At 49.8% G+C, this 16,844-nt stretch overlaps 7 protein-coding genes across 7 annotated transcripts; 5 read left to right on the top strand and 2 right to left on the bottom strand.

Annotated features, from left to right (window-relative positions):
* Positions 1–457: 457 nt before the first annotated feature.
* Positions 458–1,957, bottom strand: BDW70DRAFT_153871 (uncharacterized protein; the record flags this gene model as incomplete). Its single annotated transcript, XM_073739726.1, has 8 exons — positions 458–542; positions 687–868; positions 941–999; positions 1,039–1,051; positions 1,151–1,241; positions 1,434–1,464; positions 1,555–1,643; positions 1,896–1,957. 8 exons carry the CDS (start codon positions 1,955–1,957, stop codon positions 458–460), a joined length of 612 nt encoding a protein of 203 aa, XP_073591660.1.
* Positions 1,958–3,116: 1,159 nt separating this feature from the next.
* Positions 3,117–4,083, bottom strand: BDW70DRAFT_164129 (LysM peptidoglycan-binding domain-containing protein; the record flags this gene model as incomplete). The annotated part of the gene is made up of 2 exons (XM_073741420.1): positions 3,117–3,933; positions 3,986–4,083. The coding sequence occupies 2 exons, from the start codon at positions 4,081–4,083 to the stop codon at positions 3,117–3,119; spliced, it is 915 nt and encodes a 304-aa protein (XP_073591659.1).
* Positions 4,084–4,566: 483 nt separating this feature from the next.
* On the top strand, positions 4,567–5,738 carry BDW70DRAFT_172070 (LysM peptidoglycan-binding domain-containing protein; the record flags this gene model as incomplete). Its single annotated transcript, XM_073743401.1, has 4 exons — positions 4,567–4,950; positions 4,982–5,108; positions 5,180–5,208; positions 5,508–5,738. 4 exons carry the CDS (start codon positions 4,567–4,569, stop codon positions 5,736–5,738), a joined length of 771 nt encoding a protein of 256 aa, XP_073591658.1.
* Positions 5,739–6,142: 404 nt separating this feature from the next.
* BDW70DRAFT_124208 (uncharacterized protein) lies at positions 6,143–7,046 on the top strand. Its single transcript, XM_073734833.1, has 2 exons — positions 6,143–6,521; positions 6,577–7,046. Exons 1-2 carry the CDS (start codon positions 6,427–6,429, stop codon positions 6,953–6,955), a joined length of 474 nt encoding a protein of 157 aa, XP_073591657.1. The 5' UTR covers positions 6,143–6,426; the 3' UTR covers positions 6,956–7,046.
* A 1,783-nt stretch (positions 7,047–8,829) lies between these two features.
* On the top strand, positions 8,830–9,315 carry BDW70DRAFT_164127 (uncharacterized protein; the record flags this gene model as incomplete). Its single annotated transcript, XM_073741419.1, has 1 exon — positions 8,830–9,315. One exon carries the CDS (start codon positions 8,830–8,832, stop codon positions 9,313–9,315), a length of 486 nt encoding a protein of 161 aa, XP_073591656.1.
* Positions 9,316–10,787: 1,472 nt separating this feature from the next.
* On the top strand, positions 10,788–11,997 carry BDW70DRAFT_172068 (uncharacterized protein; the record flags this gene model as incomplete). Its single annotated transcript, XM_073743400.1, has 3 exons — positions 10,788–11,187; positions 11,249–11,544; positions 11,614–11,997. Exons 1-3 carry the CDS (start codon positions 10,830–10,832, stop codon positions 11,995–11,997), a joined length of 1,038 nt encoding a protein of 345 aa, XP_073591655.1. The 5' UTR covers positions 10,788–10,829.
* Positions 11,998–15,161: 3,164 nt separating this feature from the next.
* On the top strand, positions 15,162–16,259 carry BDW70DRAFT_172066 (uncharacterized protein; the record flags this gene model as incomplete). Its single annotated transcript, XM_073743399.1, has 2 exons — positions 15,162–15,311; positions 15,394–16,259. The coding sequence occupies 2 exons, from the start codon at positions 15,162–15,164 to the stop codon at positions 16,099–16,101; spliced, it is 858 nt and encodes a 285-aa protein (XP_073591654.1). The 3' UTR covers positions 16,102–16,259.
* Between the last annotated feature and the right edge of the window lie 585 nt (positions 16,260–16,844).

Here is a 16,844-nt window from a genome sequence, read left to right as displayed (position 1 = left end):
AGATTACATCCATATCCGCGGATGTGCGGATTTGGATATGCGGATTTGGATATATCGCGGATGTTGCCGCAGTCTAGCTAGCTGTCACATACAGTCGACAGAAGCCTTATGTACTTGGCCCTTGTGCCAAGCAGAACATGGCGGTCTGCTGCTGCATCCATAACCCTATTATCCCATAACTACTATGGCACTTGTATTTCAGGTGTCCGTCAAGAACTTATGCTCAGTCATGTAAAATCATCCAGGGAGTTCCTGAAGGATGTGGGAAGCTTGTGTTTGGAAGTTGCAAATACTTTGGGATCCTTGGCCTGTCCCACAAGGCAATATGTTAATGGCTTCGTTGTCCATCTGCCTGCTGCTTCTTGAATAACGTGCCAAGCATGGTTAACCACATCTATAACTTCTTGTTATACAACTATATACAATGCAAAATCCAAGGTCCGGGAGGCATAGCATGCTAATATGCTCTGTTTTTGAGGGTTGAACTCCAGAATACTTGAATGGAACGCGGGCTCCGGCCCGGAAACTGGTCCGAGAACAACCTTATCACCTCAGACCAACATCATTTCCTGTCTCTTTTCAGCTCCAATAAGAGGTCCTGCTCCTCAGATGAATATGGCATGCCTTTGCGGGAGTTCTCATGAGGTTCCGCGGAATAAGTTGACTAAGCCAAGTGACGTGCTAACCGTGGTATGCATTCAGGTGCATCTGAGTTGGATTGGGATATGCAACATGGCAGTGCGCCTTTAAACAGCCAGAAAATAAAATATGAGCATTCATCAACCAATGCAGGCATGAAATAAGAACAAAGCAATAAAGACAAATTCTTTGTTAAAGTAATTACAGATAACTTCCTGACATGTTTGCACTATTGTGGTTGTCCATGCGACTCTTGCAATTTTTGCTTGCGGGGTTTTGACTGTGGGCCGCTGCTCAGGACCTTGACGGGATTGTCGGACGCATGAACGTGGATGTCGGGGTTGTTATTATCGGCAGATACTTGTGCGTGTAACTGGTTGGGTAACAGGCTATCTTAACAAGAGTTTTGTTCCTGCACCCCAGGATATGTGTTGGAGTGTCAGTACTGGGCAGGGATATTGCGCAGAAGTGGCGGAGGATCAGGATATGGATAAGTTGTCTCCAAGATAACCGCACTGCTGTCTGCGTGAATATGCTGGAGTTCATCTTCTGTCTCCCAGGGCCCATTGTTGGTGAGAATCACCGGGTCAACCAGAATACCACTTTACTTGTCCGCTAATTGGAAAAGCTCCTGGAAGCTTTTGTCGGAGCTGGATACACTGGGTAATGATATGTATCGCAAGACATTGTTTAAACAAAAGGGCGCACCAACTGAGGCATTAAAAGTGTCGTGAACCTTACGTGGCGGGGCTAAGTCTATAGTTAACAATAGACTAGCCCTGTTTCTTGGAGACTATCCCCGCTGCTCTGCGTGCTGCAAGTGCGCTGACATGTTTGTCATGTCAAAGTGCAGCATCAGTGACTTCTGGGATGTGGACTAAGGGCTTCAGAAAGTAACAGGTGGGGTCACGGCACTTGCATGAACGCAGACCTTGGCTGGGGGCTGTGCTGGGACCTGATGCTTAGGTAATGGCAATGCTTGGGGGAGGGATGGCTGGGGAAGTCTGATGGAAGAGGGTTTATAAAATGTGACTTGGTAAGTATTAGGCAAGAGGTAGAAATAAGACGTGCGTTAAAGGGAACATGGAAGTGTTGTGGAAAAGGATGTTCTTACCCTGTAATTCTTGCGGGTTTGACTTCCCCTTTTATACATTTGTTTCTCAGTACATTGTCGTGTCGCCGTCATCACACCTCCAAGGGGAAGAACTATTAAAGCAGAATTTCACCCCTTTCAGTAACTCCTGCAAGTAACTAACGTATTGATCTTCAGCCACATGGTCCGCGCGGAAATTAAGATGGAGTGTTCTCTGTCAACCATGCCGGCCTGCTGCCTTGAAACGTCGCATTCCAGACCTGTTAGAGGTCCAAGGCGCACGGAAGACGTATGCGGCAATTTTGCTATTGGTGAGCTATCAAGGTAAGAGAGTACATTCAGCATTCACAGAGGCCTATAGATCAAGGATTAGCCATGGATGTTGTAGGATGCAACACTGGTCAGCTGCGCCCCTAGACCTGCCAAGGGGGTTTGAAGAGAAGGATCATCTGACGGCCTGGAGGAATCCTGCCTCACCTGAGGTCTCCCAGTCTTTATGCATGGTGGAGAAGCAGGAGTGATGCTGGACACTACAATTAGTACAAGATCAAGCAAAATGGAGCATCTGTACTCACTGGTTAACCCATACAACGCAGGGTGCAATTTGGCATGATCTTATGGACACAAGTAGCCTGACAGTCGCCACATGCAAGATGGCGCACACAGACGAGGGAGACATGGATAGCTGAGCAATGAACAGAGCAATAATCACCAATAGGTTGACCTGTCGGCGACTCCGACGGTGGATGGGGCGAGAAATGGGGAGATGTGGACGGTGCCATGCCAGAAAAGGGCAGCGTTTGGATAACGCGGCATCTTGGGAGGGGGCAGTGCACCAGAGGGCGGCCAGGCCGCAGAGGAGAAAGTAGAAGAGAAAGTGCGTCGTCTTTCGAGGGAGGGTGGACGGGGTTATAGATCGTGCGGCAGGCTTCAGGCGGCAGGCGGCGGGCGCAAAAGCGGCGAGACGGGGACGCGATGCCCAAAACGGACACGCTAATCCGTAAGGAGTAGTGGGATTCCCGCATAGGACAGGCGGTGGCGGGCGGCAGCGGGGAGGTTCAATGAGCGCGGTTTCCGGCGCCCCGCTAACCGGCACAACATATACGAAATTAGAATATAATATAAAAAAGAGTTTCTATAAAATAGATATATACTTTTTTTTGAAGTAATCCTGTAAGGCCCTACTGCAGCTTTTATATAGCTATAGCAAGATTAACCATGGTTAATCTTGCTATCCCTGCAGTTAACCTTGCTATCCCTATATTAATCTTACTATCCCTGTACTGGCTTACTTATATAGCTAATTAGTATCTACCTCTTAAATATATCAAATTTATATTATCTGCTACCAAGAAGGCCTAATTAGAGAAAAATACTTGTGAGTCTATCTGTCTATAGCCTCCCTTAGTCTTTTTATTACGTAGTAGGCGATACTGCGGAACTCGGAGGGGGGCGAACCCTTGACGATGTCGGTGCCGCAGTTGGAAATACAGCCGTTGCTGTTGGGCTCGGCCGTGCCTGGAGCGCCGGTGTTCGTGTCTGTACCGAACTCGCGGGTGATGCCGCACTGAACCCAGACGTCACAGCAGGCGTTGAGCGGGCAAGGGTTCAAGACGGCAAGTTTGCTCATGTCGCCGGGTGCCTCAGTGCCGGGCACCTGAGGCCCGCAGATGGCATTCTCCATGGGAGCGGGCATGGGTGGTGTGCCCTCGCTTATACAAATCACACTACCGGCCAATATGTTTTTGCATCCATTCCAGCCCCAGGTACCTTTGTTGAAGTCTTCAATATCGTCATTTGTCAGACTATTGGCTGCCGCGACTGTAGCGCAGCTCTGGCCGTCACTCACTATGGTGGTGGCGCAGGAACCGTCGTCGTCGCGCTTGGGGTGAAGTCGGGGAGGTCGCCAGAAGAGAAACAAACATGCTGGCCAGGGGAGGCTAGAGCAGGGTCTTTTGTCCGGGTTGTACTTGGTGAAGTCGGCACCGGAGATACCGCAGCGCTCGGCCAGGGCGGCACAGCTGTCTCCTTCGCCCACCACCTCAGTCCGGCATTCGAATGTCCGAGCGTGAAGTGTCAAGTGGGCCAGAGATCGCCTAGTATGGTGTCCTGCTGTCAGAGTGGCGTTGCTTCGAGAGACAGTATGGTTGCCTTTGATAGAAGACAGTTGGGGCAAGGTAAAAGGCGCGGTGGTGGTGAACCTCGTAGAGTTGGCAAGTCAAGACACTTTGCATCAGACCAAGACCTGAATACCCGCTGGATGTCGCCCATGGTTCCATGGTTGAGAGCCATGAATCCCAAGACATGGTCGGGATTATATCCAGGTCCGCAGAGCTGGACTGCCAGGGCATCGCGTTTACCATCGAAATCTGCGGTGTTGGAGTCCAACGTCTTTAGGGCAGTATTTGCAACGTCAGGAGCTCGCAGACCCTGGCCGATGTAATGGAGTGACCGAAGCGCAAATATAACATGATCGTTCTGTTTGTGGGCGCGTGGCCATTGACCACGTACTCACGCATCTGCTCCATCAACAAGCTGTAGTCGGCCTCTGTGCCGGCTTCACTGGTGGTCCATCCAATCTCGTAAGTGGAATTGACGTTCTCAGCTGGACGAGCAGCAGCCGCTTCAGCCTTAGTCTCGTCATCCCAATCATGGCCATAGGCCGTCTAGGCATAGATGCGATGATTGCTGTCCTTGTCGTCGACGTCGTCATACAAAGAGAAGTTGTAAAGAACAGCCTGCTTGCACGCGGACGTCCGATCAACAGTCGAGCCACGGCCGGAAGAACGAACTCGATTTTCCGGACACATTTCTGCTTTCATTATTCTATCACAATGCTTTCTCTCAAGTCTGCCGTTGTCCTGAGCCTCCTTCCCGGATCGCTCACTGCTCGCAGCATCTCTCTCGTCCAGCGCGGCGTGGACTGCTCCTTCTCTATCGCAGCAAGCTCGGGTGACAACTGTGAATCCTTTGCGGCATCATGGGGTATCTCTGTTGACGACCTCAAGTCGCTGAATCCCAGCCTGGACCGCACGAATTTTGACGACTTCGCCGGCTACTGCGTCATGGGCGATATCACTAACGACGAGTCTAACCCTTTCTCTGCCACTACCACTACCACTTCGAAGAAAGCTTCCACGACTACAAGCACTACCACCATCGCCCTTACCACCACTACTGAGAAGCCAACTACCACTACAATCTCGACAACCAGCATGGTTACCAGTGACTCCCCCTCCCCGAACTCAGCCCGGCCTGGCCTCGGACTGTGATAAGTTTCACAAAGTGGCATCAGGAGACCAGTGTGATACGATTGAAGCTATTTATGGAATCACCACTGCCCAGTTTTCCTCCTGGAACCCTTACATCAATGACAGTATGTCCAATCCATTTTTCAGTCTTACCTAGGTCTTGTAGAATGCTAAGACGAGACTTTCCGATAAACAGACTGCTCGAACCTCTGGTTAGGCTACTACGTCTGTGTCCACGTTCTCGGCGCTCGCATCACGACTTCTGAGCCTTCACCAGCACAGACGTCTACCGCACCCTCCACCAGCTCCAGCACCGCCATCGATGCCCCTTCTCCCACACAAGCTGGCATAGACGCGAACTGTATTAAGTACCACAAGGTTGATCCGGGTGACCAATGTGACACGATTGAGTCGCAGTACGGTATCACGGACGGCGATTTTTCCGCGTGGAACCCTTTGATTGACGACAGTATGCCTTTCGCTTCCTTTCTCTTCTCAGGCAGCTTCTTACTCTGATAATATAGGCAGCTCGAACCTTCGACTGCTACGTCTGCGTGCACGTTGCGTCCGAGCCCCAGATGCCTGAAATCACCAGTGACTGCAAGACTTACCACAAAGTTCAGGATGGCGAGGGCTGCTGGGCTATTGATTCCGCCTACAGCATCACACTGGACCAGTTCCGCAAGTGGAACCCTACGATTGATGCCTCTTGCAGCAATTTTTGGGTTGACTACTACGTCTGCGTTGGTGTTTAGAGATATTAACCTGCATTGTAACATGAGCGCGTTTAGGGGAAGTAATAAGTGGAAAATTTACCAGTGGATGTGATGCACTAGGAGTTTTCACGACTACATTGATGCTCTTAATGTACTCTGGTACGTATATAATCATTTCTTACGCTTCTGCAGGCCAATGCTGAGTTGGAATCAACTTGGCATCCACGTCAAGTCAATGCTTATTTGGTGGGCTAGCCCGGTATTCCTATTCTCACACTAGGTCCATGCTATACTGTTGCGGCAGCAGCGACCTGGCATCTACCATATTCTCCAATGACGTCTACAGATGTGAGCCGTTCGCCGTGCCTTGTCCTGTTATTTCTTTACTATCATAAATCTCAAGGTAGCAGAGGGACTAAGATACCGACCTGCATCACCACCGATCGATCTGGGCTCTGAGTCTACACACCCAGCATCGCATCGATGGAATCTTCCGGATCAGCCTATAATCCCGCCTTAAGTCCTCCGGTTCCGTGCCGGGATTGGGTTATACATACGTGCCTCCCCTGCCGATGCGACCTTACCTATCCGTCCCTGACTTCATCTGGCGCATTATAACGGCTTGCAAACACCTGTGCTCTCGTCATAATTGGTGGGCGCAGTCGTCCGGGAGGTCATAGCAAAATGGTTCCACTGGAACTGAGTGCGGATCCTGCGTCGGTCTTCAATGAAGAAATATAAACCAGTTGTGAAAGTCGCAAACTGTGGGAAACGCTCCTGCTTCATGCAGAAAGTTTGCATGGAATACTTTGTCATACAGAGGCCGGTCCCCGCGTAATGCTGCCTACAAAACAGAATATTAGCTCACGACAATCAGTTATCCAGATGGTTTGATGGATATTCGCACCCACAAACGGATCCTCGGGATCTTGCTCGAGCTCGTGTGGGTGCTGAAAAACTGTCCCCAGTCTGCGACAGATACGAGTTTTGTCTTAGATCCAATGCTTGGCCATACCTTCTCAAGCGACATTCCATTCACATACTCCGTACGAAAAATCAAGCATTCCAGATGCGGAACGAAATGCGCCTTAAAGCGAGCAACCTTTATCAGGAACGAGATGATTGCTTCTCTGCTAGTACTCGGGAGTAGTTGCCTGCAAAGGACGTTTGCCCTGGCTTACAGCGCGGAACAGCCGGATGTTGCTTTACAAGATTTTTGTTGGCACATGGCACGCATCCTGGCCTCGATTGCTTAGATTACCAGGCTGCCCAACCTGTCATCTACCTGCAGGGTGACTGCATATTTCCGCCCCTTGTCTGAGGAGTCAATGCCGGCTATGGCCACATGTTTCGACTGCTGCTGGATCGCGTTGCCGAAGTGAATGTCCGCTAAGAGGGGTTTGTGGAGAGCCGGTTCTAGACAAAGAGGTTTTGCGTTCAGTTAGCGGCAGACTTCAGAAATGAGGAGGTTGTATCTTTCCTTCTTGAGCACAGAGCAGAGGAGGTTACACCGTACGCAGTCAGGGTGATGAAGGTGGTCCTGGAGGAATACAATTCGCGTGTAGGACAAACAGAAGAAAAGGAAGCGATTGAGGAGACATACGGGGTTGGCGACATGCTTAAGCTCTGTGCAGCAGCCTGCAGCAGAGTCACATTAGCATCATGTATTACTATCCTGCGTCCTAGAATAATGCAAACAGTCGTATTTCCCACCACCAGCACTAAGACACTCTCGAATCACACAGTTGTCCATCCCGTCAGTGCCCAGTAGATAACCGACTTTCCCCTTGAGGGCTCTGAAACATGTAAGCAGTAATTGAAAATCGCAAGATGTAAGGCGCAGCTTAGGGACGTGAGGGTAGCATTGTTCACTCTGGCACGCCTGGGTAGGCTAGTTGCAGAGATCAGGGCCTTGGATCAGAGTTGCGTACCTTGGCCTGATGGGCCTGTTTAGCAGGGACTGAGGGGAACCCTGGAATCTTGGAATAAGAAGTGGATCCTAGCTGTTTCTGGGCGAACTCCTACGACTAGCTTTAGTTGTGGTTTACGATTCATCCATCGCAGCGTCTGCCGCAGGATAGCATGCTGGCTGCTATCGGGCCAGAGGTAAGGAATATTTGTTGACCAGGCTGAGCGGTACGATATAAGAAGCAAAGAGGGCGCTTCCAGGTCTGCCAGTTTGGGTGGTCACTTAAGGGCTGGAGGTTAAGACTCGTTGATTGACAGCGTGTCAGTAGGCATTAACACTGAATTTTGTTGAGATGTGCATAGTCAAGTGCTTGTTCTGCTTGTCAGGCACTGACTGGATAGACTGGTCCAGGGTAAAGTCGATACTTCAGATCCACAGTTGCTGCTGCACCGACGACTTTACACGATCACGCATAAATCCACGAGCAGCCAGCTTCCTGAATGCATAGCCGCAAATGTAGGGCTGATCGAGCCAAGAGTTCATCTCCGAATAGTTGGGTCTGTAGTGACGGTCTGATGCTCCCTTTCGTCCTCCTCTCATCCCCTTATGTGAACATATACCTTGCTTCATTAGGCCAGAGAGTGGTAGAGCCTTGCGGAGACTAGGCAATTGATCCTATCATCTACTCTACAGGAACCCTAGCGGAAACCCCTCATTTCTTGTGCATAAGCGATGTGCAGTGATTTGATAGCGGTCGTATTTTTTTTTAACAGCCTTGTTATCTAGTCCGGTTGCATTTAAATGCTACAATCGCTCAGCCTTGTCAGGCGCCACCATCTTCTGTGTTTCCCTAGGTTCAAGATTCCTTGGTGCTCTTCCTGAAATTCCTCTTCAGGCTGTATAATTTTCGATACAGCCATCGACCACAATGTCGTCCCCAAAATCAGTTGGAGTTTTCTTTAACTTCCTTGCCCTGCCCAGAATAAGACGCAGACAAACAACCTCCTCCAGCATAGACTTGGATTTCCAAGAGATCCCTAATGCTTGCTATGAAACCTGCAGTACGTCCACCGCTCGCTTCTATGTCCGCCCCATCAACTACAAGACCAGACCATAAGAGGTCTCAAGCTTTCCAGCCCATCGCCCTACTAGAACCTAAATAACGTCAAAATCACTTCTTGTATAGATGGCGCCTTCCTAGAAGCGCAACGAAGAGGCAAGATGGCCACGCTCTGTACCGACGGGTCCACTTTTTCAGAGCTAGTCGATCAATGCAGGCAATGTATCGAGCTCTTCGTCAACTCGCCTTCCTCGAACTCCACCGCTAGCGCATCATCAGGCAGTACCACTGCTGAACTCAATGAGTTCATCGCGTATTGCGACGAACAGGGCGGAGGCAGCGGCAACGGCAATGACACACTCGTGAAGGAGATTGACTCGCTGCTAGCCTCGTACTCATCCCTTTCGTCGAGTCAGTCTCAGTTGCAGGCTTCTTTGTCGTCGTTGGGGTATACGGGTGATTTTCCAGAGTCGACCAGTACTACCGCGACAGATGATGTGACCGCAAGTAGTACGAGTACGCTTGGGCCAGCCGCCACTGCAGGGGGCGGGGATCGGAATTCTGTTAGCGAGGGCCACAATGGGGCAGGCACAGAAAATCCAGCCTCCTCCGACACATCAGATATCATATTATTGCTCCTGCAGTGATCGTACCGGTTGTTGCACTCCTTGTGGGATCCGTTCTAGCGTGGGCCTTGATACGTCGGCGGAGAAAGAGACGAGGCACGGAAGAGATTGGTGCGGCAGGTGATAGCTTTGATGATAAGGCTGAGCTTCATGCGGATGAATTCAGACCGGAGCTTGATGGCTTGGCTATTGCAAAGAAAAAAGTGGTGAATATGGATGAAGATCTAGCGGAACTGCCCGCAAGGGAACCTATTGGGACTGAGATGAATGGGCTGGGAAGGAGTGAGTTGGATGGAGAGCCAAGGGAATTTCCACTGGCTACTGAAGTTGGGTAGATTAGTGGGTTTACGTAGGTGTCTCTGTACTGCAGCCACGGTAAACTATTCAGTTCCCAGCAAGCTGGGAATGTACAACCATGACCGGATGGGCGCTTCAAATCGGTTCTTCCTGATAACCAAAAATCCCAAAGAATGAATAGGTTCATGGAAGAACGTATCGTCCCTTATCGCCGCGGCGTTTCGGTCGTGATACTACAACATTAATATGCTGACAGCGTACCATTAATGCTCTCAATCCGTCAAGCATGCTCACCGGCCAGGTGTGTTTATATAATATGACTGGCTCAACTTTACATACAGGAATAGCGAGAATCGTCGTCTGGACAATTACACAGAATTGGTGCTAGTGGTAACGGTGAATTATACTCTGACCCCTTGGCGAAGCGGTATGCAGGATACCACAAAATCTTTATAGATGTTCATGCACAGTTTCCCGTAGTATCGTATCGATTTGGAACCTCTTCGCTACCAGTGGTTGTCTGTATGCCTAGTTATTTAAGCGGCCCCGTGGCGTGCGGCTGAAACGTTTGATGCCTCTGTCGAGCCTATGAAACTTGTTATAACCGCGGATTGGATCGGGTTTTCCTCCTTCTTTGGTCGCTCTTTGGATTGGAGCTAGCCCCAAGCCATAAGCCATCATGAACCCCAAACCTAGGGCTTTTAATTTTGCCTGGTTAGGTTAAAAAGTTCATGGGAACCTTAGTACTCCCATCCAGCAGCCATGGAGACCTATTTTTGGCCTGCCTAGCACCTTAACCTTTAGCCATGTCCCAAGCAGTAATTGCCCCCTGCATTCATGACATGCCTAGCAACTCTACCCTCCTAGGCTGTGATCTGGCTAATATCTCTGGTTTCACAATTATAACCTCCTTAGCAACCTACTTCACATCCATAACCCGCAACCTCCATTTCATGACTTGTTATTGGAGAATAGGTTTAGTCCAGGCAGGTAGGTTTCAGGACAGACAAGACCCGCAGAGTGACTGAATAGAATTTAGGGCCCGCACAGTTTCTGGCTTCTGATTCGTGAATGATGGTACTTTATCATGATCTACTACTGGCACGGCGCCTATGTTAGCCCTTGCAGCCCTGCCGGTTAGTACTTAAACAATCCTCGACCCCAACAGCGAAGAATCCACCTTAGCCTATCTACTCCAACTCTCTACTCCGACTCTCGACTAAAATAACTACATAACAATGAAAGTCTCTCCACAGCCCGCCTCCGTCCACGACGTCAACGAACATGACGACCCAATCCTGCACACCAAACACTCTGCCACCCGAGTATCCAAAAAACCAAGACACTCCGACCCAGGGCCCCGATTAGCAAGCTCCAAGTACGGAAACGATCACAAGACTCAGGCAGACCGAAAAGCCAAGGCGGAGGCTCAAGCAAGCTGGATAATCGGAAAATCACGCTGCCACGGACCCATCCAGACGCTGGTTACTACGTACAAAGGGAAAGCCCCTCTAACCGTCTTCAGTACGAGCAAGGACCAGACAGAGCAAGGCAATGAAATTGAAGGCGCCTGCTTCCGCAAGATCTTTCTGACTGGTTTGACCCTTTTCCCTAACCCAACCTGAGCTGAGCTGAGGGGGGTTTCCTGGCGAATCAGACGAAACCGAGATTTTGAACCCGACTGCCACGTATGAGAGGCAGCGCTGTGTGAAGCTGGTTATCCTGATTTCGCACGCGGATGAGATTTACGAGAACCCGACGATCTTTGTTGAGCAGCGGGTGTATAGGCGCGGCTCCAGCGCGCAACGCCAAACGCAGACCGAAACTCAGACCGTCGCCCACGAGTTGATGTTTGGTAAAGTAGTCCAGCTCGGTGTCGAGTATCTCTTCCCTGGCTGTGGCGATGAAGACCCGAGATTGGGGAAGCGGGATCTGTTCGTTCGATTCCAGTCTGTGAGTTCCAAGTGCACCGCGCGATGCCTTATTTATTCGAAGAACGCATTCTAAGATCATAATAAATAGCTGGAGGAGTCCGTCTTCAGTCAGTATATCAACCGCGCAAGATGGTACGGGTATGATGTACACGAAACTGTTCGAATTGAAGACAAGATGCTCGAAACCGGAGTTGAGTATATTATCCCATCACCCACCGGGACTGGTGCTGGTTCGTGCATCGGATTTCTCGACGGGACTGAGCTTCGAAGCCTGCTAAAGGCGAAAACCCCCATTCCACAGCCACAGCCACCCAGTTCCCGCTATGGACGGCGTGATTCCAGCGAGGAGATCGAGGAGATCGAACTGATTAAGCTTAGCTTTCGAGGGCGAGGAAAGTGGACTGAGGACCGGCAGCATGGAGGGGACCTGATACTTCATTTCGTGTATTGTCCTTTAAATGTCCAAGGCTAACTCGAGCCCCGGCTGCAAGATTTGTCCTGATCGCGCGGGATAAACCGACAAGAGCTACAGACCTAAAGACTCCTATTAGTATCATACGAGTTCGAGAATCTGACTGGCCATACCAGCATTCGTATAATCCATGATGCTCGGGGACTCAAATCAGTCGACGCTGATTCTGACTTACTATAGGTTTATAATTATAGCGATAGCGGGTTTCATGAAGTACCACTTATGGTGCTTGAAGTGCATGAACTTAGGGTGGGTGTAGGAAACAAAGCACACATTGAGTCAGGTTTTCATGGCTCTCTGGGAGGGGAATCACTGGAGTGGAAAGGGCAATAATGACAAAAATCTCTTGAAACTAAACGAAAGTTCTTTAACTAAAAGATATTATGCGGGTCATAACCGTAGGTATTGCCAAGGTATCAATGTCAAATTCACTTCAAACATATACTCTTTAAGATGCTAACGAAGTAAAGTCTGCGACGCAGTGAAGATTTGCTGATAGTCCGTCATGAGATTTCGTTTGTTTCCAATCTGGCGTTGAGGTATAACATACCAGGGTGAAAGATGTAGAATGGATGGGTATGTCCGTCTATCTCACGAGACACAGCCGGCAACCTAAACAAGAATTATCCACAAAGACTGCCATTCATGCGCTTGAGGTGGCAGTCAGTGCTCCACCCATCTATGTTGCAGAGATAGTGGTCGGTATTAAGTACATGAACGAGTAAAGTGCTGCATCTCTGGCTGATGCTTCTACCTAGATTCCGGCAAGAAGCCCTACTGTCTTGACTAGGACTCTGGCGGATTGTGAATTATCGAAAGCTGTGAGAGTCTACTAAAGTTTGGCGCACTCTGCTACAAAAAGAAAAAAAAAATCGTCAATGACCTAAAGTGCTGGAGATGAAGCGTGATATATACCCTGCTTTGGTGCCGGTCCAAGCCCTACAAGCTCTAAACTCGTCTGATCGTGGGCTGGTGGAAATAGTTCATGACACAAAATGATAATGATTTCAATGAAATACAGTCTCCCGTATGTAGTTCATCGTCCAACTAACCTCCGCCATGCAGCTTTTGAGATCTTGCCGGGCTATTCATAATGGAGATTCATAATGGAGACCAGCATTGATGTCCCCAAAGGCTGCAAGAATACTAGATGCATGGACACAGTTGCCCGCTTCTTTCTACATCCGTGGCCAAAGAGAACTCTCCATCAACACTACTCTTCTTGCTCGCGCATAGGAACCATGTAGCTTTCCCCTCACCCTCGGGCCAAGAGAAAGTCCGCATGATTCTCGAAGAGCTATCCATCCATCAAGATAAGGTTCCTGAACTCCCCGAAACGAAGCAACCCCCTATGTCTCCGTAACCCCATTGGCCGGGTCCCGCGATCGTCAACCCCAACACAAGCATCACCTTATGGGAATCCGGCGCAACCATTGAATATCTATGGACAAGTACAACAATGGTCCAGAAATCAGCTTGACCCTTCATTGCCAGAATCTTTTCCAAGAGAACAGCGGTCGCTTCTCAATGTCTCGACAGGATGCGTATTTCAGTCAGGTGGTCCGGTTCAAGGTCCCAACCAACCCATCGTGCGGCTTAGACCTAATGTCGGAGCAACCCTTTCATCAGGCCATGGTCCTGAGTGGTCACCATACTTGGGATATTGGGGTTATTTGGCTGAAGTGCTAATCCAACTGCTGCAAGTGAGATGTTTTGTTATAGGCAGACCCGGCGGAAATTATCTTAATAGGATGGCAGTCTCCACATCGCTCGGGCTCAGGTCAGCTGGGTACGGAGCCCGATCAATGAGGGCAGAGTAGATGGTAGCAGCTGTTTTATGAAGAGTGCTGCTCAGTACACTCTCTCAGATGCTGACGCCTGATGCCATTGTACAGCTGCAGCCAGGCTGCCACCCTGACACAAGACTCGCATGTCACGGGCCAGCTACCAGCGTCAATGATCAATGAACGCAGAACATGACCCGTGCTGAGCAATCATTGTACCCATGAAAGTAGGCTATAGCGCAGATTGAGCCAGTTCCAGGGTTGAGCCGGAGTGCCACTCACCGAGTACATGGTCATTACGCGTAAGCCCGCCGACATCCTGAACGTTCAATATACGCAGCTGGATTGGATAGCCGGCACCTGCAAAGCATCGCACTAAGCATTACACTATCTGTCATCATAAGAATATCAATGCAATGGCTTAGAAGAGCCCAGCTATTACACGAGTTAACTTCCACACCAAATCATAACACTCAGATATATCCAGTGGCCAGCTTCGCCCACTCATTGCCCAATTGCTCTCACCTCGTTTAGAACAAGCAGGATAAATAGACAGTGTGGTACTATCCAAGGTCGATCAGCGCATACCTAGAACATTGCTTCTGCAGGTCCCGCAGCTCCGCGGTTTCTAGCTGTGTGAGACTAAACCTTGCGAGTCTCGGCTCGTTTAATACTATTCCATACCCCATTTCCTAAAAGGGCTCCAGTCTGTCGATCCGGCGCTCAACCTGATAGCGGCAGCTCCACGTCGGACGATATGTAAGATTGCGAACATGTTGAGTGGCAAAGTTGCGACCTAGCGCTGAGCTGGACATGTATACTAATACACCTTGCAAGCTGTCCAGGAAAGCAGACTCTCTTAATGCTGTGTACGTCTCCTGCTGTCTCCTGCTGCATGACATCTTCTTGACCCGGCGAGCGACTGTTGTAGAAACTTGGCTAAGGACCCAGTCATCCCTATATCATCTCTACCGGAAAACATGCTCGCAAGCTAACAATTCGAACACCATCATCCTGGACCAGCTCTCGTTTCTCTTCACCCCGCTTATCCTCCGCGACACCGCAAAGAAGGCATGACCATCCCCAGCTGCATGTCAGATTTACACTGCCCGATTTCCCTCATCACGGGAACCAGAAGCTTTCTCCAGCCAAACGCAGTTCTTCAATTTTCAAACCTTGATCCTGGAAGATCCCTCTCACGGGCTAATCCTTTTTAATATCAAGGAATGTATGTGTCACCACACTAACCAATAATTTTTCCGCCATCGCATTCTCAACCTTCATCCATTATTTGCTGTCTTGATCGATAGCTGAGACAACATAAAAAGAACAAGCCGTCATTGTTGTTTTCTAACATGAGACCTTCAGAGCAGATCCAATATGCGCTCCTCCCTAGCCCTGGTTCTCGCGGTGGGAACAGCCGCCCTGGCTGATTTCACCTTCGACGAGCTCTGGACTCTCCAAAATACACTCTGGGATAACTTCCTCTACCCCGCCAACCTCCAGCAGATTAATGCCACAGACACCTCCGTCTTCGCTGAAAATGCATGCACCCTTCTTCATTTCAAGCCTCTGGCCTGTTTGCATATAAAGACTAACCCCCAGACACCAGGTGCAAGGCCGCGTCGACATAACACGTACCTTTGACGGCCGCGAACTCAACAATGAATACATATTCGGTCTCTTCTCAGACCCCTCGCATCTCAGCCTCGTCGGTATCCCAATCTCTTACAACATCACGCAGTTCGCAGCCAATCAGAACATCACGTCCGCAACGACCGTTTTCACATTCAACGCAACCTCGTTCAATACTCTCGTCCCTATTGCCATTGATACGTGGATCCTCTATAACTCGGACGGGAAGATCCTTCAGTATGATGCGACCTTCCGGTGGTTTGGCTGGTTGCTGGATACCCTTCTCGAAGCTGCGGGAACGGGCATATTCAATACCACAGACCCAGCGGAGACGCAGAGAGCGCTCGGGGATCTTCTAGCGACGACAATTTGCCAAACACACGATCAGTACTGTGTTGATGATAACCAGCAGTACGACAGCAACGAGGACTGTGTCAGGTTCCTCACGGAGGAGATCCGGTTCGGAAGCGCTTACGAGTTGGGCCGTAACACGCTGCTTTGTCGCGAGGTGCATGAGCATATGGTGCAGTATCGGCCAACCGAACACTGCCCGCATATTGGACCCGATGGAGGCGGTTACTGTGTTGATGATAAGGACTATGCGGACGTTGTCACGGAGAGGTACTTCAGAGAGCCTTTTGTGCCATATGAGTACGGGGACACGAATCTGTGGGTTGCTGCATGATCGCGCTTCTGTCTTCAGTTATATCTAGGACGTTATCTGCTCTAATCATGCGGCTTCCTAGCTTTGACGTGGTCACAAAATTAAGGAGGTTATCTTGTTGTAGATATTCTATTACAGGCTACTGCCAATTGGGACGCGACTGGATACCTCGAAACCCTTGGTGGGCTGCCATGACAAAAAGCGTTTACGTATCTGTGTTCCACGAGCATAAGCCTCAATTGCCTATTTTAACGAGTCCATATCCTGAGTTACCCTCCAAGAAGTTGACACGTCAATTGTGAATGACGAGTTCAACCCTTACCCGTGCTGGCCCGGCCGTGGCAAGGCTAAATAGGCAGGGAATGGTCCGGGATACGGAGGTCCTTCCAGCTCGATATCGAACCTAGACGGGCGCGCGCGCGGCCGCCCAAATGCAATATATAGAGGACCCTGCCAAGAGTACTCCCAGTATAACGAAACCAGTATCCCAAGCAATACCGCCCGGGCCCGATCTCATTTCAGATGGGACATTCAGGAGTCCATGTGCTCTGGCGAACCTAGTAGTCTCTCATCCAGATCCGAGCGGTGATAGCTAACTTGAACAAGAGATGGTTTGCACGCGGCTAGTGGCTATATTTATGTTAAAAATACCACTAATCTGGCCCTAGCCCGCGGTGCTAGTACTAAGCAATATGTACTAGTAAGCAGCATAGCAGTATCTATGGAAACATACCGTACCTAAATACGGGAAGTATTATATAGTG

This window comes from Aspergillus foveolatus (assembly GCF_047715535.1).
Source record: "Aspergillus foveolatus strain CBS 279.81 unplaced genomic scaffold BDW70scaffold_92, whole genome shotgun sequence".
NCBI classification, from domain to species: domain Eukaryota; kingdom Fungi; phylum Ascomycota; class Eurotiomycetes; order Eurotiales; family Aspergillaceae; genus Aspergillus; species Aspergillus foveolatus.
The sequence above is the reverse complement of the archived record's forward strand: the minus strand, read 5'-3'. Positions and strand labels throughout refer to the sequence as shown.

What these genes read in the sequence shown, in the direction of transcription:
- BDW70DRAFT_124208 (XM_073734833.1), top strand. Translation starts at nt 6,427, where the DNA reads ATGAAGAAATATAAACCAGTTGTGAAAGTCGCAAACTGTGGGAAACGC. An exon ending in GAATACTTTGTCATACAGAG is followed by an intron (nt 6,522 to 6,576) that starts GCCGGTCCCCGC and finishes CACGACAATCAG; the next exon opens with TTATCCAGATGGTTTGATGG.